Below are 16,900 nucleotides of genomic sequence, written 5' to 3' on the forward strand. Positions count from 1 at the left end.
TGCAGAACGCTTTGGATTTATACCCTGCTTTTCTCTCCTGTAAGAAGTCTCAAAGCATAATGAAGTGTAATGAAGCATATTACCTTTAGAATTAATCTCACACACTTCGACATTGAAGAAAGTGTCTTTGAATCATGCATTTTTCCAGTGCCACTTGTATGATTTGCTGAAACTGTGAGGAGTGGGGGGAGGGGCAGGAGCCTCAACAGACGCAGCTTTCCAGAGAGTTCTATAGTCCATCCGACCAAGGCATTCAAAGCACCAATCTGGTGAGACAGGTTTGTCTCTATAAATGACAGTAAAGGAAATATAAATTTCTTCTACTAGCTACTCTTATCTTACTTGATTCAAGGCCAATAAGATCATTATCTCCCTTAATTTAAGCAGTCTGAGTAATGACCTTTTTATCTAGTGAGTCACATGGTAAACTCACAGTCAACTCTGCTGCCTTGCTGAAATTCACCTTTTCAGAAGAAAGTATAGGAACAGTATTAAAAAGAGCTCTATAGGAATACATGTATTTTAGTTATTTGTGGGAGTTCCTGTCCTCTCTGCAAACCTAATGATAACATATTAGACAGAATATTAGATCACATATTAGACAGACTTATGTAAATTGTACATTGAAACATTGGATGTACAGATAATGCAGTTGTAGTCCATTCCTGAAGTCTACCATACATAATTTCATAGCAGTATGTGGATTCTAGGAGGGGGTAGTGTTTGCTGCTATAATTTCACTCCCCACTGTTTTTATGTTCATATTGAATATCTGCACAATCCTAAAGGCTTGTGGGATATTTCTTTGCTTAAGAAAATTATGAACAAAAAGTTGGTTAAGCTAATTCATTATTGTTTAATTTAGAATACATTCATTAGCATTGAAACATAATGTAGATGTGACTTTTATGTGTACAAGCCCTTCCTACAACCAATCACACACTTCTCTCCTACTTTTCCATACTACTATCACCTTTCATATACTGTACTAATCTCATTCACATATCATTCATCAGTCTCATTCATGTATCATCCATCAGTAATCAAACACTTTCATAGTATTGCCTGTTCCTGTCTGTTAAACTTCTTCGCACCAATAGTGCATCGCAAAGTCCTTAAAAGGTTAGGCTGGCTTTGATTTGGGAATGGATCAAGAAACATACCTATTCCGGGTGCAGCTTTTTTTGGTTTTTTTTTTAATAAGGATTTGATTTATTATGCAAAAATAATTTGTGTGTGTGTGTTTCTTCTTTTCAGAGTTTGGACAGACAGTTTTCTCCTCTCATTCCAAATAAGGGTTTGGTAAAAGAAGAAAAGGCATTTTTGGTGGAGAGCCGTATGTCTTACTATACACAGGTATTTCTTTTGTTATTCAGATATAATCAGCATGTAGATTCTAGCATTTGCTTTTTTTCATAGAATACAAAAAGTAGTATAGATCTAAAAATATCAGCATATGCATTAGCACCTGAATTCTCAATTATATTCTAATAATATCATTGACCTCTGTTTAACCATGTTCTTTAATTATTGTTCATATCCTTATTGTGAAGCTTCACATCTGTTCCAGGCTGCTAAGTCCCCTTGATTTTTTTTTTCAATTTACCTTTTAAAAATAATGTTTACTAGGATGATCCACAGTCCAGAGTTCCATCACCTCCAGTACCAGCTAGAAGAAACCAGTTACGTGCCTATGGTAAGAATGTGCCATGCTTTAACATTGACCTTTTGGGTGGTGTTCTTGGCTGACCCTTCCCTGAGAGTTCTCAAAGGAATGCACGTACTGGTCTGTCTCATTCTGTTTCCATTTTCCTTTATACCATGCTGAAGAAGAAAAGAAGAATGTAATAAATGAGCTGTCAGAGATGAGGAAACAGCTGCGCAGCGAAGAGCGGAGACTGCAGGAGCAGTTGTTAAAAGTACACGGGGATGATGATGACCTGCCAGTGAAAGGGTGAGGATGTTATTGTTTGTGTAGTAAGGCTGTTGTGTTGCAATGAATTAGCAGAGTAAATAAAGGGCAGAGATGCTAGTGACTTGTTTTGTAGAATGTTACTAGATAACCAATTAATTTACACTAAATATAGGCAGAGGTGGGATCCAGCAGGTTCTCACCAGTTCCCGAGAGTGGGTTACTAATTATTTGTGTGTGCCGAGAGGGGGTTACTAATTGTGTCCGCTTTTCCGTTAGAAATTCCATTAGGTCCAAAAATCATAAAGTCCTGTTGTTTCCTATGTGGCTTGTTAGTGAAGGTAGAAAACGGGATAATTCTCCCTGTTGGGCTGTTTTAAAAACATGTTTTAGAAATATGGTAAAGTTCCTTGTTTAAGGAAAGTATCCTTCTGATTTCTAGAAACAAAATTAAGTATTTGAAAGTATTAAGTATTTGATAGGCAGTCAATTAGAAGAGAAGTAGTTGTTTCTGTTGGCAGTAGACGATAGGACTTGCTATAATGAGTTTAAATTATGGACAGAAAGATACCAGCTGAAAATTAGGAACTTTTTTTTTACAGTAAGAGTTTTTTACCGTAACAGAGAAATTATTAATGCCCCGCCCCCGGAATGCCCAGCCACGCCCCTGGAATGTCCTCCCAGCCCCATTGGCGCTACGCCACTGTTTGAATCCCACCACCATGGGAACCTGTTACTAAAATTTTTGGATCCCACCACTGAATATAGGAACAGCAAACACAGTCTGGGTGTCTCTGCAGTCTATCTGTGTCTGCATGTCTGCCTCTCCTCTTTTTCTGGAAGAGGAACGATCTCTCCAGAAGCTCATGTGATTGTAGGCATGTGACTTCAGCAGCTGACTGTTGCTTGACTGAATGAAGCAGGCATTTGTAAAATCCTAACAAAGGCCTTTGTTGAAATGTGGAACCTCGGTTTTCTTTGTCGTTGGTTTCGGTTTTAGACAATTCTGCGAAAATTTTGACTCAGTTTTTGTCAATTGCTTTGGTTTTCGTTGGTTCTCGTCAGCACGCACCTGCTAATTTTGCAATGAAGACCAGCGACCCATGCATCTCCATTGCTTGCCAGTGGTTTCCTTGGTTTTTGTCAGTTTCGGGTTTTGCCAAGGTTTCCTGGACGGATGACCAATGAAAACCGAGGTTCCACGGTATTTTCTCTGGGAAATGTGGAGTTCAAAAGGACTTTAGTTGAAATTAAAGTTCCACAAAATGAAATAGTAATTGAAGGTGAAATGTGGTGTGATAAAGAGATTTTGCTGTTCCACTGTGTTGTTTTAAGCTTATAGAACATCTGTAAGTCATGCCTTGCCATTTTGGTGCCCTCATCTCTCATAGCTGTTGTAACTCAAGGAAGGAAGAAAGATAACAGTGCAACATCTACTCTAATGCACTTAATGAGAGTGAGGGGAAAGTGTCGTCTTAAACTGCTTTTCCTTTTGCAAGATTTAGGATTGAGTGGATGTTAAAAGGCCATGGATTTGTTTCACCAGCTTTGAGCTGAGGTGCAAGACGCTGACACTGACTAAGACAAATTATTGTGCAATCTTTATGTATGGGCTTCCAAACCCTCACTGAAATGGTTGATGTTTTGGTCTGCAAAATGTTTACATGTTGGCCAATGAAAATGAAATCAGCTTGTTATGATGTGCTTTATAAATGCAATGAATTATTGTAATGATTTTTTCCTTCAAAGGTATTAGCAGCTTATTGCTGTATGCCCATGCCAGTTGTTTTAGCTAACAAAATGTGGCTTTATGGAATGAAAATCTGTGTGTATCTCTTATCAAAGTAGTACTGCCTAATATTTATCCTAGTTTATTACTTTTGCATGGTTTTTGTTATTTTTAGCAGGAGGAAACACAGTATGGATATATTTGAGATGGCCAGACTTCGTATGCAAGCTCCAGTCAGGCGACCTTCATCAAAGGATGTTATTGATCCTATCAATCTTCAAAACATTCGTGACTTTAATGAACTTAAATATAAAGGTTAGTTGTCTGTCTAACAAAGGGATATAAAATGACACCCCAGTCATTTCCTCAGTTGCAAGGAAAATAATTTTACCAAATTAAGATTTTAACACTTTTTTGTCAGTTTATATGTTATCACCTGTAGAGTGGTGTAATCCTGTGTGGTAGTACCAAAAACTGAGTCCCGGTACATTCCAAGGTGCCTTTTTTAAATTAACTTTGACATGTGTATCAATATGAGCTCACATTAAACTTTTTTTTCATCCAGCATGATTTGTCATGTTTTGATGAAACCCTGATTTTGCAGACTTTTTACAACATGCTGTATCTCAATTTAGAGTTCCCAGAGCACTTTTGAAAACAAGGATTATTTCAGCATGTTTTATCTTTCCAAAAGTCAAAGCAAATAGATGTTTGCCCGTGAAATGGTCCTATTTATCTTGACCATTGTGTCCTCAAACTGAGATATTAATTTTTCTAATTCATCTCTATTCTTCCGTTCTCCCCAATGGAAACCTGAAGCCATCATTCTCCTCCATTTTGTCCTTTGAACTTGGCGTGGTAGGTTAGACTGAAGGTGTGTGACCAGCTGAAGGTCACCCAGTGAATTTCCATGATGCAAGTGGGGATTTGAACCTGGGCCTTCCAGTTACTAGTCCAGTGGTGGCAAACCTATGGCACTCCAGATGTTCATGGACTACAATTCCCATCAGCCCATTGGCCATGCTGGCAGGGACTGATGGGAATTGTAGTCAATGAACATCTGGAGTGCCATAGGTTCGCCACCACTGGACTAATCCGACGCTCCCAACCACTGCACCATACTGGCTCTGTCTTCTAGAGCTGTGCTGAAATGAAAATTAATGCAGATTTTGACCACCAGTATTTATTTCACTTATTTATAGTCTCTGTATTTTGCTTGTGGCCTAAAGAAGCATTCTAAGTGGCTCACAAGGAAAATATCTAAAATATTTCAATACAACCAGAATCTAATTGCATAAAATTCTACATATTTTGTATCGTTTTAGTGAAAGGAAATGTTGTGGGTATTTTAAACCTCTTATGTTTTACATATTAGATTCGGAATCCCGAGTAGAAACGAGATATATGTACCCCGATCCACCTACTAATGATAATGCTCTGGATATTCAGCAGCAGGCGTTGCTACGAGAACAGCAAAAGAAACTTAAAAAAATGAGGAAAAATGCAGAAGGTAAGGATCCCAGTGTCACTGTACATACCAATTTATTTTTTTATTTTTTTTAATCATACCACCCTTCCCTTTTCATCCTCAGGGCGGTTTCCAGCATTTATAAAACATCATAATAAATACAGCATCAGTAAATTAAAATCTTAAGGTTAAAATTTAACTTAAAATTTTCAAAATCCAACTCCTCTAAAGCTAGATTTACCTTTTTCCTTCTGATGGAACTGAGGCAGTTTTCATTGTAAACCAGTTCATGTAAAAAGTGGTAGGGATTTCTTTTTTGCATTTGAAAAGTGCAATATTATTGACTGAGGTGATAAATATACTTGGTTTCTTTTCTGTCTGGAAGTGAAGCTCACTGAATGGATTGGAATAAAATTCTTTGTAGAGATACTAAGGATTTTCTCTCACATTCTAACAGAAACACATTAAAACTTTCAGGTGAAAATCTAATCCCCCCCCCCTTTCCCCAAAAAGTTGTTGGAGAAAGAAAGATTTGAGGTGTATAAGTTTTTGAGAGTCAAAGTTCTAATAAAGGGAAGATCTTGGAGGTGCTAATGGACTCCAATCTAAGCTATTCTTCTGTTATACTAATTGTTGCAAGCAGATTAGAAGAATTTATTTTGCATTTCACTTCAGTTTGGACTACAACAAATTGCTTGTGTCATTAGTGTCCTGCTCAAGAAATTGTTTTTAACAGGTTTTTTTTTTATTTGGGAGGCAGTTTAACCCCCAATTTATTTTTTCCTGCAGACCTAGAGTGTCCCCCATTTTACATAAACATCCATTTGGGGTAAGTGTGGCAGTGATCTGTGGATTTAGTCTCCACGGCAAACTTAGGAATTAGATATTTACATAGGGAGGAAAGTCCTAGGGATCGCACAAGATCTTGAATGAGTGGAGCAGCACTAAGTCCACTTATGTTTCTGTTTGAGGATTGCTGGATACAGGCCATTGTGTGTGGTATTTGATTTCTAGATCTGAAGAAATTGCCTCTGGGTTATGAATGCTTATGCCATAATACATTTGTTTTTAATGTGCCTCTGCTGCATTATGTTTAGTGTTCAGAAGAAAAATATTCTGCCGTATTTCCCTCTCCTCATCAACAATTTTTATGTTCATGGATGTAACTGTCAGTCAAGTAGCTATTGCTGTTGTGTTCTTCAGTGCATTTCTTTGATGGAGAGGGTGGTGTATAAATGAAATAACATACAAAATAATATGGATAAGAGGGATTACAGCTTCTAAATCAAACTGTATTATGCTATTCTACAGTCATTGTTCTTAAAAATTTTCTGTTCTCTCCCTCCCCCTGCCCCCGGATGTCCTTTTTTTATAATATAGTCCTAGATTTTGATGATCCTGTGCCTGGCTGTAAATTGAGAGATAGAGGAATGGTAAGGAAAAATGATTTACTGGGTGCATGTGTGTGCATGTGATAATTGTCAAGGGTTGTAAATCAGCAGGGTCTACAGCGGAGTAGAGCAGTCAGTGGTCAGGAATGCAGCAGCTTCACTTCCAAGAAGGGCTTTATTCCACTTGTACAAATCTGACAAAGCGCTTCACAGTAACAGGGTCCATAAGCACATTTTACAACTAACACCTTGTCTCTCTCTATACATAAATACAACCAATAGCTATGCAGCCTCTTATCAGTACTTCCTTGCAACTCATGGGAATGAGTCATACCCTGTCCATTGCAAGAGGTTGCATCATCTCCCTGCCTACTGTCAGATAGATTTTGCTGATCAGGTTTGACAGATCCTGACACCTACTTCTGATTTTAGAGCAGAAGTCCTTTATAAAGACCCTGATGATTGTGGCTGCCTTTTTTATGATGGCTGCTCCCAGTGAAACTTTCTTCCCTTTTTCTTTGATGATCATTTGTTTAGTTATGTCAAGGGTTTCCATATTGCAGTTACAATATGGTTTGATTCTGAATAATTGTTCTGTGGTTGTGCCTTGAATGTTGACCTTTTTAATGTGGTGTTAGCCATAGTGAAAGCCCCTTTTCTGCTGCTGTCAGCAATCCTTCCAAGTTACCTTAAATGTGCAGTTGCTCATAGGCATACAGTCTGAATGAACCTATGATTTATGGCCTTGGTAGATGAGCCACTGGTGTGCTAGCTGGAAACACGTGGGTTATCCTTTTCCATAAGAACACTGAAACAAGATGGCACAAATAAATGATTTCCTTACAGTCAGCATCATATTTAAGCTGGAGCTTGTCTCATTACTGATTGGATGTCAAAATAATTATGGTGTTCCCAGAAGACAGAGTAAACTGAAATACGGTTTATTTATAATCCAAGAAATTCAATTTACTCTTTTTAAAAGGTCTTAGACATCAGGTGCTTGAACATCACTTTTTCAAAACAGGTGACTATTTACTCCAAAGTGACCCACAGTAACAGAGCTGAATCTTAGATCAGCATGGTTGAAGATGGGACATAATTTGATCCAAAAAAAGGAGGTGAAATATATTTTAAAGTACTCGGGACTCACATTTCAGCAAAGAGGTAGCTGTCCCACACCTAAGCGGCAGTTTGCAGATTGTAGGCTGGTGGCTCCTGAAACAGTTTCTGATGGTGGAAGGAGAATATGCAATGATAGGCAGGATGTAGCAAAAAGAGTACGTATACCTGCAGAATGTAAGCTGTATTTAATAGTCCTTAAGTCTAAAATAAGGTGGAGGGCATTAATGGAAAAATAGAATTTTTATTATGCATAAATATGTGTATTTGGGAAATGTCTGGTTATAAAAGTCCAGCTTACTAAACTATTACTCATACCGCTAAATGTAGTTCTTCAGACTAATATCCTACATTTTGAATGGTTTTAGCATTTATATTACACTATTCTCGTATCAGTCCCATCAGAAAAGCTAGTAAACTGGAGAGTTTTGTTCAGTAAGGAATAGTTTAGTATTTGTTCAGTAAGGAATGGCAGTCAGTTAAATGAACAGGAGCTTTTAAATGTACGAGTCTCCCTTTTGCTGAGACACTTATGCATGTAAAATTTTGCTTTCTTTGGTAGATCAGAGATGACTCCAATGAATTTTTGAAGAACTCACTGTTAGAATCTGAGAGCGCTTTTATTGGTGAGTTTATATTATATATGTGTGTTTGAGTGGTACTGTTAATCACAGTTTTTTTTCTAGAAGCTTGATCTTCCTGGGTTTTTTTAGTAGTTTATCATAGCTATTTAATATTCTTGGAGTTTTGGCACGTTATTGACCAGTTGACTAGAATTCAAAAATTATGTACCGAAAGGATGCACTGTATCTGAAATCTTAGTTCAGAAATAATAAATGGTATAGTAAAGTAGAAAGAGGGGTAGGGAAAGGAGAGTTTATAATACTACTGAGTGCCTAAAAGAACACACTAAATCATAGAAAGTGAACTAGAATAACTAAAGAAAGTGAAAAGTATATTTAGTATTATTTCCCTTCCCCCATATTTTTGACTTATTGACAATCTCTGTACCATGTCTTTTCATAGAATAAAATAATTATTTGAGATGAAAAGGTAATTGATGTTTTTGCAGGTTTAGGTCTGATGGACTCTGTGTCATAGAAATATTCAATCTTGAGACTTATGTAATACCCTACTCAAAGGAGAGCCATAATGCTCGCCAGGTTTAATGTTATGCCTTCTGCCTTGTTACATGGCAGATTTAATAAGCAAGAAAAGGCTAAAAGATTGTGCCCATGTAACGATGGCTCAGTTGAATCTCTGGCCCACCAATTACTACACTGTCTCAGATTCAAGGAAATCAGATCCAAGTATGTGAATCTTACTCCTTTACATTTACCCGATCTCCCCGATTTAATTAGATTACACTACTTGTTGGACAATCCTGATCCTTCTCTCTGTAAGATAGTGGCAGACTTTCTCCTGGGAATTACTAAACGCCAGTAGATTTCCTTCGACCTAACATTTATTTCCTGTATTGTATATGCTTTTTAATCCATTTTTTATTATTGTTGTACTGTTGTCTATGCCAATAAAGGCTTGCTAAGACCTGCTAAGACTTATGTAATGAGACCCTTCAAATTTTTGTGCATCCTGATAATGTCTTGTATTGACTGGTGTGCTTGAGTTTATAGAGAGCCAAGGGGGCAGCAGCCTGGAAAGGTTTGGGAACCACTGGTCTAGTCCAACATTCTGTTGCCTGTAATGGTTGGCCACTTGCTTCTGGGAAATTACAAGCAAAATCATGAGTGCACCTGCAGAGATACATGTAACGCTGCATGTTTGGGTTAGAAGAGTAGATACCTCTTGGTATGTGATGTCTTGAGGATCTTTTAAAGAGCTTTTAAAAATGCAAGTATGTGCTAAGTTCTGGAATCTTCTTTTTTTAGCTACTGATGGTGATGCTTTTCCTACTTTAGATGTTCCTCACTTTTCTGTGACCTTCACTCCCCCCCCACCTTTGTCTGCAAGGGAAAGGAGGCGAGAGAAGAAAAAGGTAATAGACATGTCATGGTTCTCCAGCAGGTCACAGCAAGTCCTACATAAATCCTATTGACACCTGTGGAGTTTTAGTTAATGGCAGTGGACATGTCACTGTTTTTTGGCAGGACGTAACTAACTTTAGTTGGATTAGGGCAGCATGCCTTTAAAATTTCAGTTTTGTCAATGGCTGATAAATGTGCTGGATTATCTGTGAATTCTCAGTGTTGAGAGATCTTCAGTTCTGAACAAGTCAGTGCGCTGCAGCAAAGGGACAACCACATTGAATCAGAATATAATGTCTTTATCCAGCCCTATTTCTGAATTTAAATAATGGACGGATGAGGATGCTTGTATGTTAGGCCCCTTCCGCACACGCAAAATAATGCATTTTCAAACCACTTTCACAACTGTTTGTAAGTGGATTTTGCTATTCCGCACACCTTCAAAGAGCACTGAAAGCAGTTTGAAAGTGCATTATTCTGCATGTGCGGAATGAGCCTTAGTTAATAGTTTAATACGGCCAAAGGCCAGTTAAAAAAAGGGGGGGGGGTGGAGGGCGGGCAACACATATCCATAACAGCAGATTACAACAATTATTAAACAACTAACTAGTGGAATAAATATTTGACTTTCAGCTCGTTCCCTGGCTAAGTAGGGCCTTGCATTTTTTATAAAGTAGTGCACAAAACTTTGCTACCTGCTGAGAGATGGTTACATCCTTGTCTTCTAACAACATTTTCCTAATCTCTTGATCAGGATCCTTTGCAATTATCAAGCCGTGCTGAACAAGTAGAGGTAAAATGAAGAGCTCTCTTTCTGCCATGCAGTGCAGCAAAATATGTGTCATAGAATCTACATCCCCATAATTACCAACACATTTCCTCAAATGCCATGGGGTTTTCATAAATCTGCCCATAAGCATGGATGACAGAAATGCATCAAACTGTGCTCTAGAAAAGGCCCATTGGTATTTAGCTATGGTAATGTGTTGATTGTAAGGAGCCATTACCATACCAATCCAAGATTTCAGTGATCTATACAGAGCAGGAAATGAGGCATTATCATTTTGGGAATCAATGTCATCCAGTCGTTGATAGACCATCTTAATTTGTTGAGGGCAAGTCCCATTCAAGCACCAACATGGGGTCTAGCCCAATCTGTTTAAACTTCAGAATAATCTTCTCCGACCATGTTGGATATGGTGATGTTGACAAAAACGATGATAATAGACCCTGGGGGTATAGATGGACTTTGATCCAGTATTTAATAGCTCTTTTCCAGAATATAGTTTCCACTTTAGCTATTCCTGCCTCATGTCTCAGTACAATGTTGGGTGTACATTTTGGGGTGTTAAATGGAGATCTAAGGAATGTCGTTATGACTTTTTCCAGAGGCGTAGTTAGATATATTACTTAATTGAGCTCTGTATGTTAATTGTGAAATAGATTTTGCTGTGAACAATTTAACAGCATCTGGAATATATCCTTCCCCCTGGGTGCGATAGAATCTCAATATTGCTGGGGTGTTCTTTTGAGTGGATTGGATAAGGGATTGGATATGAGCTGTGGGTTTGCCGTTGTACTGGAAGATTACCCCCAAGTATCTGAAGCATTTCACCTGATCAATTGGGTGCCCTTCAGTTGTCCATCTTTCCTTCTTGAACCTGGCATTAAAAGACGATATTAAAAGACGATATTGCTGCCCTTTCACTAATTAAAGTAAATGCAATAACCCAAAATGTGCTGAGGAATACCTAATAATGAATTATTCTAAAACCAAAATAGTACATATTTTGGTTTTAGAATAATTCATTATTAGGTATTCCTCAGCACTTTTTTGGGTTATTGCATTTAGGGCTCTCTTGATCCCTACTTTAATTAGTGAAAGGGCAGCAATATCATCTTCATACATAAAAATGTGTAATTTTTCCCCCTGAGAAAGTGTAGGAGCATGGACATCCTTGTCCTTCAGGTCCATTATGAAGGAGTTAACATAAAAGTTGATTAGATGTGGTGCTAGAAGACATCCTTGCCTTACCCCCTTCTGTACTGGTATAGATGGTGTTAGATGTCCCTCTAGTGTCACCCTTACTTGCAAAGAGGTGTTCTCATTCAGTTGGATTACTATGTGCAATAAACATTTGTCAGTATTAGTATTTGCTATTTTGGCCCACAGGCGGTAATGTTTGTATGTAAATTCTACTGACAAAATAATGCTGCTAGCCTTTCACTACCTTTTAAAGGTGGGATACACAAATAAATGGAATGCCTAAATAAATATTGAGCAGCTTAATACCACAGAAGTTTTGTAGAGCAGCATAGGAGTAGGTAACAGGTACATGTGACAAATATGTGAACATAATGGAAACATAAAACACATTAAAGCCCAACCAGAGCATAAAAAGTAAAACATTGAACAGCTCAGAATGAGTTCTAAACAGTTTTCAGGCTAAAATCAAGTTATAAACATGTTACTAAAAGATCTCTTTAAATAAAAGCCTGGGTGAAGAGAAATGTTTTGGCCTGGCATCTGAGAGAGAATAATGTAAATGCTGTAGAAGCCTCTTTCTGCAGGTGAGGTGCCACCACTGAAAAAAGCCTTTTATGCTCACCTTGCCTTTTGAAGTTGGGAGCATAGAAAGAAGGATTTCTGATGAATATCTTAGCTGGCATCTTAGGGAGAATGTGGTAATCCTTCAGGTATTCTAGTCTCAAGTCCTTTAGGGCCTTAAAAGTAAGAACCAGCGCTTTGAATTGTGCCCAGAAACAAATGGGCAGCTAGGGCAGCTCTTTCAACACAAGAGTGAAGTGATAACTGCATCCTGCCCTTGACTGTAGCTTGGCTGTCAGATTTCAAGACAGTGGGGGTTTCCAGACCATTTTCAGAGGCAGCACCATGTAAAGCCCATTATAGTAATCTAACCAGGATGTATTCAGTGCCTGTATCACAATGGTCAGATCATGCTTTTTGAGTAATGGCCATAGGTGGGCCTATCATCTGAAGCTGATAAAAAGCACTGTATGCAACAGAGGAGACTTTGTCCTCCAACTGTAGGTCAGGATTCAGCAGAACATCCCAAGCTAAAAATCTGTTCGTTCAGCGGGAGTGCAGCTCTCTCCAGAACAGGCCAGCTCCTCCAGTTCTCCAGCAGTTTTGTCTTTGAGCATCACCAATTCAGTCTAGTCTGGACTGAACTTCACAATCTTTTCGTTGAAGGATTCATGTTTGTTTTGTTTGGGTGAAGATGCCTACAGATAATACAGGCAACCTTTTAATGAACATATTTCTTGTGTTTCCTTAAATTGGCAGGACGATGTGCCTCTTAGGCTGACTCCACCACTCCACCCTGACAACATCTCTCTGCACTCAGGCTCTAGTCTCAATATAGATCAGCTGAAAGCCAGAAATGAAGAGCGCTTGCAAAGACTGTGTGAACTACAGAAGAAAGCTATTCACATAGGTATGGTCCCTTCCTTTCACTATTTAAACAACAAAGCCCAAACATTCAACACACATTCCAGGCATCTGAAATTCAAAATAGGGTGGAAGAATCTAGACCATAATTCTAAAATAAGATAGGAAGCCTAGGTGGCGCCACTGATGGTTAGAAGGGCCTGAAGATACATAGTTGGCACTTGGTGGCCAGCAAAAAAGAATGTTGTGCTGCCTTTTTGTAACTGGTAGTTTTGTAACTGGTCGTCCTGGTGATCTGGCACTATTGACAATGTGACGCAGTCTGACCTCAGTCTTGAGGCCATATTTTAGCCTTGGTATTGTCATAATGATGAGAGGCCATGGGAGCTCAGATAGGGAGATGTGAAAAGTAGAAAAAACTGTGAAAAGCCTCTTCCCTGTTGTCTAGATTTCCAGCTATGACTAGACATTGCCCTTTCCATATTAAAGTTTATCCATCAGTACTGGAAAGACATTTCGAAGGATCATCTTCCAACCTGTGTTCCCTGCCCTCCGCTTTTGATGCCCCACCTTTAGATGGCTGTGAGGCACTGTGGATGAACAAAAGTATGCTCTCACCTCAGTGAGAAATGACTTCTGCCCTTTTCTCTTTGCTTCCTGCTTCACTGCTGATGTCTGCTCTATTTAGGGGTCTGCAGACCCAGCAGCGTCACTCACTTCTTACTGTGGCATGCTACAGGTTCGTTACTCTAGGATTGAACTAGGAATAATTGTTGTTTTTAAGATTCTTGCTAGTATCATTACCATATTACATAGAAGCTAACAAAAACGTTTCAAAGTTTTTCCCACATCGTATATTCTTTCTTGATAGGTTAGCATTTTGTGTCGCCAAAATTTGGACTCATTTGTGACATTTTCTTTGTAGCAAGGAAATAATGGTCAGGGTGAGTAACTGCCAGATTTGGTCTCTTATGTTTTTAGATAGATATTTGGAGATGCTTTTTGGAGACCTGTACCCCCAGTACAGTGGATGCAGTACATTCAGAAATATGTTTTTTGTTCACAATTGACTTTTACTAGAAGTACACACAAACTTTTTTGTGTTTGAGGGGCAAAGGTAGCATACAGGCCAAGGGAGGCCTGTATGCTCTGAGTTTTACCTGTGATCTGGGCAAGGTCCTTACAGTCTTCTATGATTTGCTGGACTGGAGTATAGAGAGATTGAAATTAATCTTTGCTTCCTGAATCTGTTCATACCCACCATGGCTATGAAATGTTTGACTTTGCATAAAGTTAACTCTGTAACCACTTCAGCAGGCACAAATGTGTATAAATGGATTTCCTCATGAGCAGAGGCTGCTGTGTCAAGAAACACATTGCATGTACATTATAGGCCTACTATGTTTGTGTCAGGCAAGGACCCTGTATTTGTACCTGTGAATTTGATGTGATTGTCCAAATGTAGCCTTATGACTACAAATCTTCAATTTATGCACAAGTCCTGGAAAAAGGGCAAATTTCCACTAAAAACAATTATTCTTCAATAACACTTTGAAACTGGACTGTGTTTCAAAATTAACAAAACACAATTAGAAAAAGAAGTTATAATTACTTGTCTACAGTCAAAATGTTCGTTTGATTAATTTTAATATTTTAAAACTGTTTCTTTTGAAATGCAGACAGTAAGCGTCGTAGCTTCATAAAGTCAGTTTCAGTTTAGTTGGAATGATAGGTTTTGGGTAAACAGAAGCAGAACTGCTACCATCTGTGAAAATCAATATAGCTGAAGAATAAATGATTTTCTGGGAGGCAGTTGGGAAATAATTATTTGTTATAATGGATACCAAAATAGTTAATAGTTATGTATATTCCTTGGATTTAGGAGTCCAAAATATTACGAAATAGTAACAAAAGGACACATTAATGGTGTTAGCCAACTTTGCTATTAGAATGTAATGTTGCCTGGTAACATATTCATGCTCTACCTCTTTGGATATTTAAATCTGGTGGTTGGTGCTGTGAATGGGCAAGACAGAGAACCCATGCCTGCAGAAAAATCTTGTAAAGTCTGATAAACTTTTTTTTAATAACATGTTGCAGTAATAATGCTGTCCCTGTGCTAGTAATGTGTCTCTGGTATTAAGCTTGGTTTGTCTTTTTCAAGGTGAAGATGTTTCTCTGGGAAATGCCGATGACATCCTGAAGCAGTTGCCATCCAACGATGGTAGAAGACCTAACTCAGTTGACACTGTAGCAACTGAGCCGTGGCTGAGACCTGGGACATCAGAAACCCTTAAAAGATTTATGGCTGGACAGTCAGATCAGGCTAAGCTTTCTTCTGAGAACAACCCCTTCAGTTGGCAAGGTCTGTCAACAGCACATGGCTGAATAAATGTGCAATGACACCAGTTGTGCCTTTCAAAAGAACTCTTCTCCACTACTGCACTTTTTTCGTTTTTTAATGTAATGCTGTGTGTTGGATCTGTTCTATCAGAGTACTTTACTTTGGCACAGAGCCTTTGTTAGTAGAATGGATCCAAGGGATTCAGCTCCATCTACAGAAACTGAGATGTAATGAAACTTATCAAAAGGCCAGCAAGGTGGTAAGTTCTAACAATTGCTGCAATCCTGTGTTCTGGTAAACTGATTTAGTTTTGGAAATGAAGCCTCCTGTACTAGATCAGCTTGAAAACTTCAGGTTAAAATAAGGCACAGAGAAATCTCCTGGTTGGACAGCACAAAGGCAAGGTTTTCAGGTTGCCCTTTTGTTTGAAAAAAATACCTCATGACAAGTCCTAGAACAAGATTGTGAATCATAGTGCTGTTGTAACCTTAATGGCCTATGGAGAGTAAAACCTTTCACATTGCTGTTATTTATTTCAAAACCTAACCAATCATCTTGCTAATTACTCTATCCTTTTTATTGTGGGTCTGAGTGTGTTAATACAAACCTCGTATTAGTAGTATTGAATGTATAACTTATGCTCATGATTTTAAGATTAAAAAATAAAATCTATTTTATTACCCAAAGTTTGTGAAGCTGTTTATAACTTACAAAAATATGTACGCGCATGAAATGTTGAATTCCAAACTCTGTGTGAGATAAGTGTCAGTTTGCTGCAATATATTTTTAAAGACCACGCTGCCAGGCAAAGATTCAGATGTTAAGTGATGAGCCACAATTATGCCAACTTCCAAGTTGTGTATGTGTATAAAAAAGCTCCTGCCCTCCCTTTCTTGATAATGCTACATGCCACAGTTTTAGACTTCAAATCATTCTTATCTGTTCATGGTTCCAATCTGCAGTTTTAAGTATCCCTTTTGATATTTAGATATATTGATGATGATTCCTCTGAAAGCCTGTACTGGGGTCCCTTCCGATGAATGACTCTCTGGGTAATGTTGCTGCTCTGAGCCCCCTTCTCTTTCTTCTGTGATCATAGCAGCGGTTAGGGCATCTCTGAAAGAGGGGATAAATGCCCTACTCATTGCCAAGGGCATAACCATGCAGTCGCATACTCCTCACTCCCAATCTCGTCCCTTGTCCCAATTACTAATACAGATGCAATATGCTGTGAATTAAGGATTAATTCCTGCCACCACCAAGCTGATACTTGGTTATACTCCCACCCTCAGGCTTACTCATACACTGAAGCCCTAACCTGAATACGAACTCTGTGTGAATGCAATTAAAACCACAGAAGATTATCACTCTCCACTTTAGTTGTAGCAATATTCTGTCACACCTGAAAACAAAACTCGCACTTACTGAACTTCATCAAAATGTCAAAGGGTGTATGTAGGCAGTAACTGGCCTTGTCCTGTTTTTCAGCTAAAAGATCAAAACAAGTAGTTTTGCATTACATTGGTTTTGATTGCACAGA

At 38.4% G+C, this 16,900-nt stretch overlaps 1 protein-coding gene across 17 annotated transcripts in view; it reads left to right on the forward strand.

Moving 5' to 3' along the window:
• CSPP1 (centrosome and spindle pole associated protein 1) overlaps positions 1-16,046 on the forward strand; it is a 60,125-nt gene extending 44,079 nt beyond the window's left edge. For 10 of the 17 annotated variants that reach the window (XM_048507477.1, XM_048507467.1, XM_048507471.1 and 7 more), the window contains 11 exons: positions 1,258-1,356; positions 1,630-1,696; positions 1,831-1,954; positions 3,817-3,956; positions 5,017-5,151; positions 6,490-6,542; positions 8,182-8,245; positions 9,509-9,615; positions 10,359-10,397; positions 12,912-13,062; positions 15,181-16,046. In XM_048507477.1, coding sequence (XP_048363434.1) covers positions 1,258-1,356; positions 1,630-1,696; positions 1,831-1,954; positions 3,817-3,956; positions 5,017-5,151; positions 6,490-6,542; positions 8,182-8,245; positions 9,509-9,615; positions 10,359-10,397; positions 12,912-13,062; positions 15,181-15,404 — 1,203 coding nt within the window. In that variant the 3' untranslated portion in view covers positions 15,405-16,046. The remainder of the gene's footprint in view (positions 1-1,257; positions 1,357-1,629; positions 1,697-1,830; positions 1,955-3,816; positions 3,957-5,016; positions 5,152-6,489; positions 6,543-8,181; positions 8,246-9,508; positions 9,616-10,358; positions 10,398-12,911; positions 13,063-15,180) is intronic. The other 7 variants (XM_048507468.1, XM_048507484.1, XM_048507469.1 and 4 more) reach the window with 6 other exon arrangements.
• The last annotated feature ends 854 nt before the right edge of the window (positions 16,047-16,900 follow it).

This window comes from Sphaerodactylus townsendi, linkage group LG09, assembly GCF_021028975.2.
Source record: "Sphaerodactylus townsendi isolate TG3544 linkage group LG09, MPM_Stown_v2.3, whole genome shotgun sequence".
In the NCBI taxonomy this organism is placed as follows: Eukaryota; Metazoa; Chordata; class Lepidosauria; order Squamata; family Sphaerodactylidae; genus Sphaerodactylus; species Sphaerodactylus townsendi.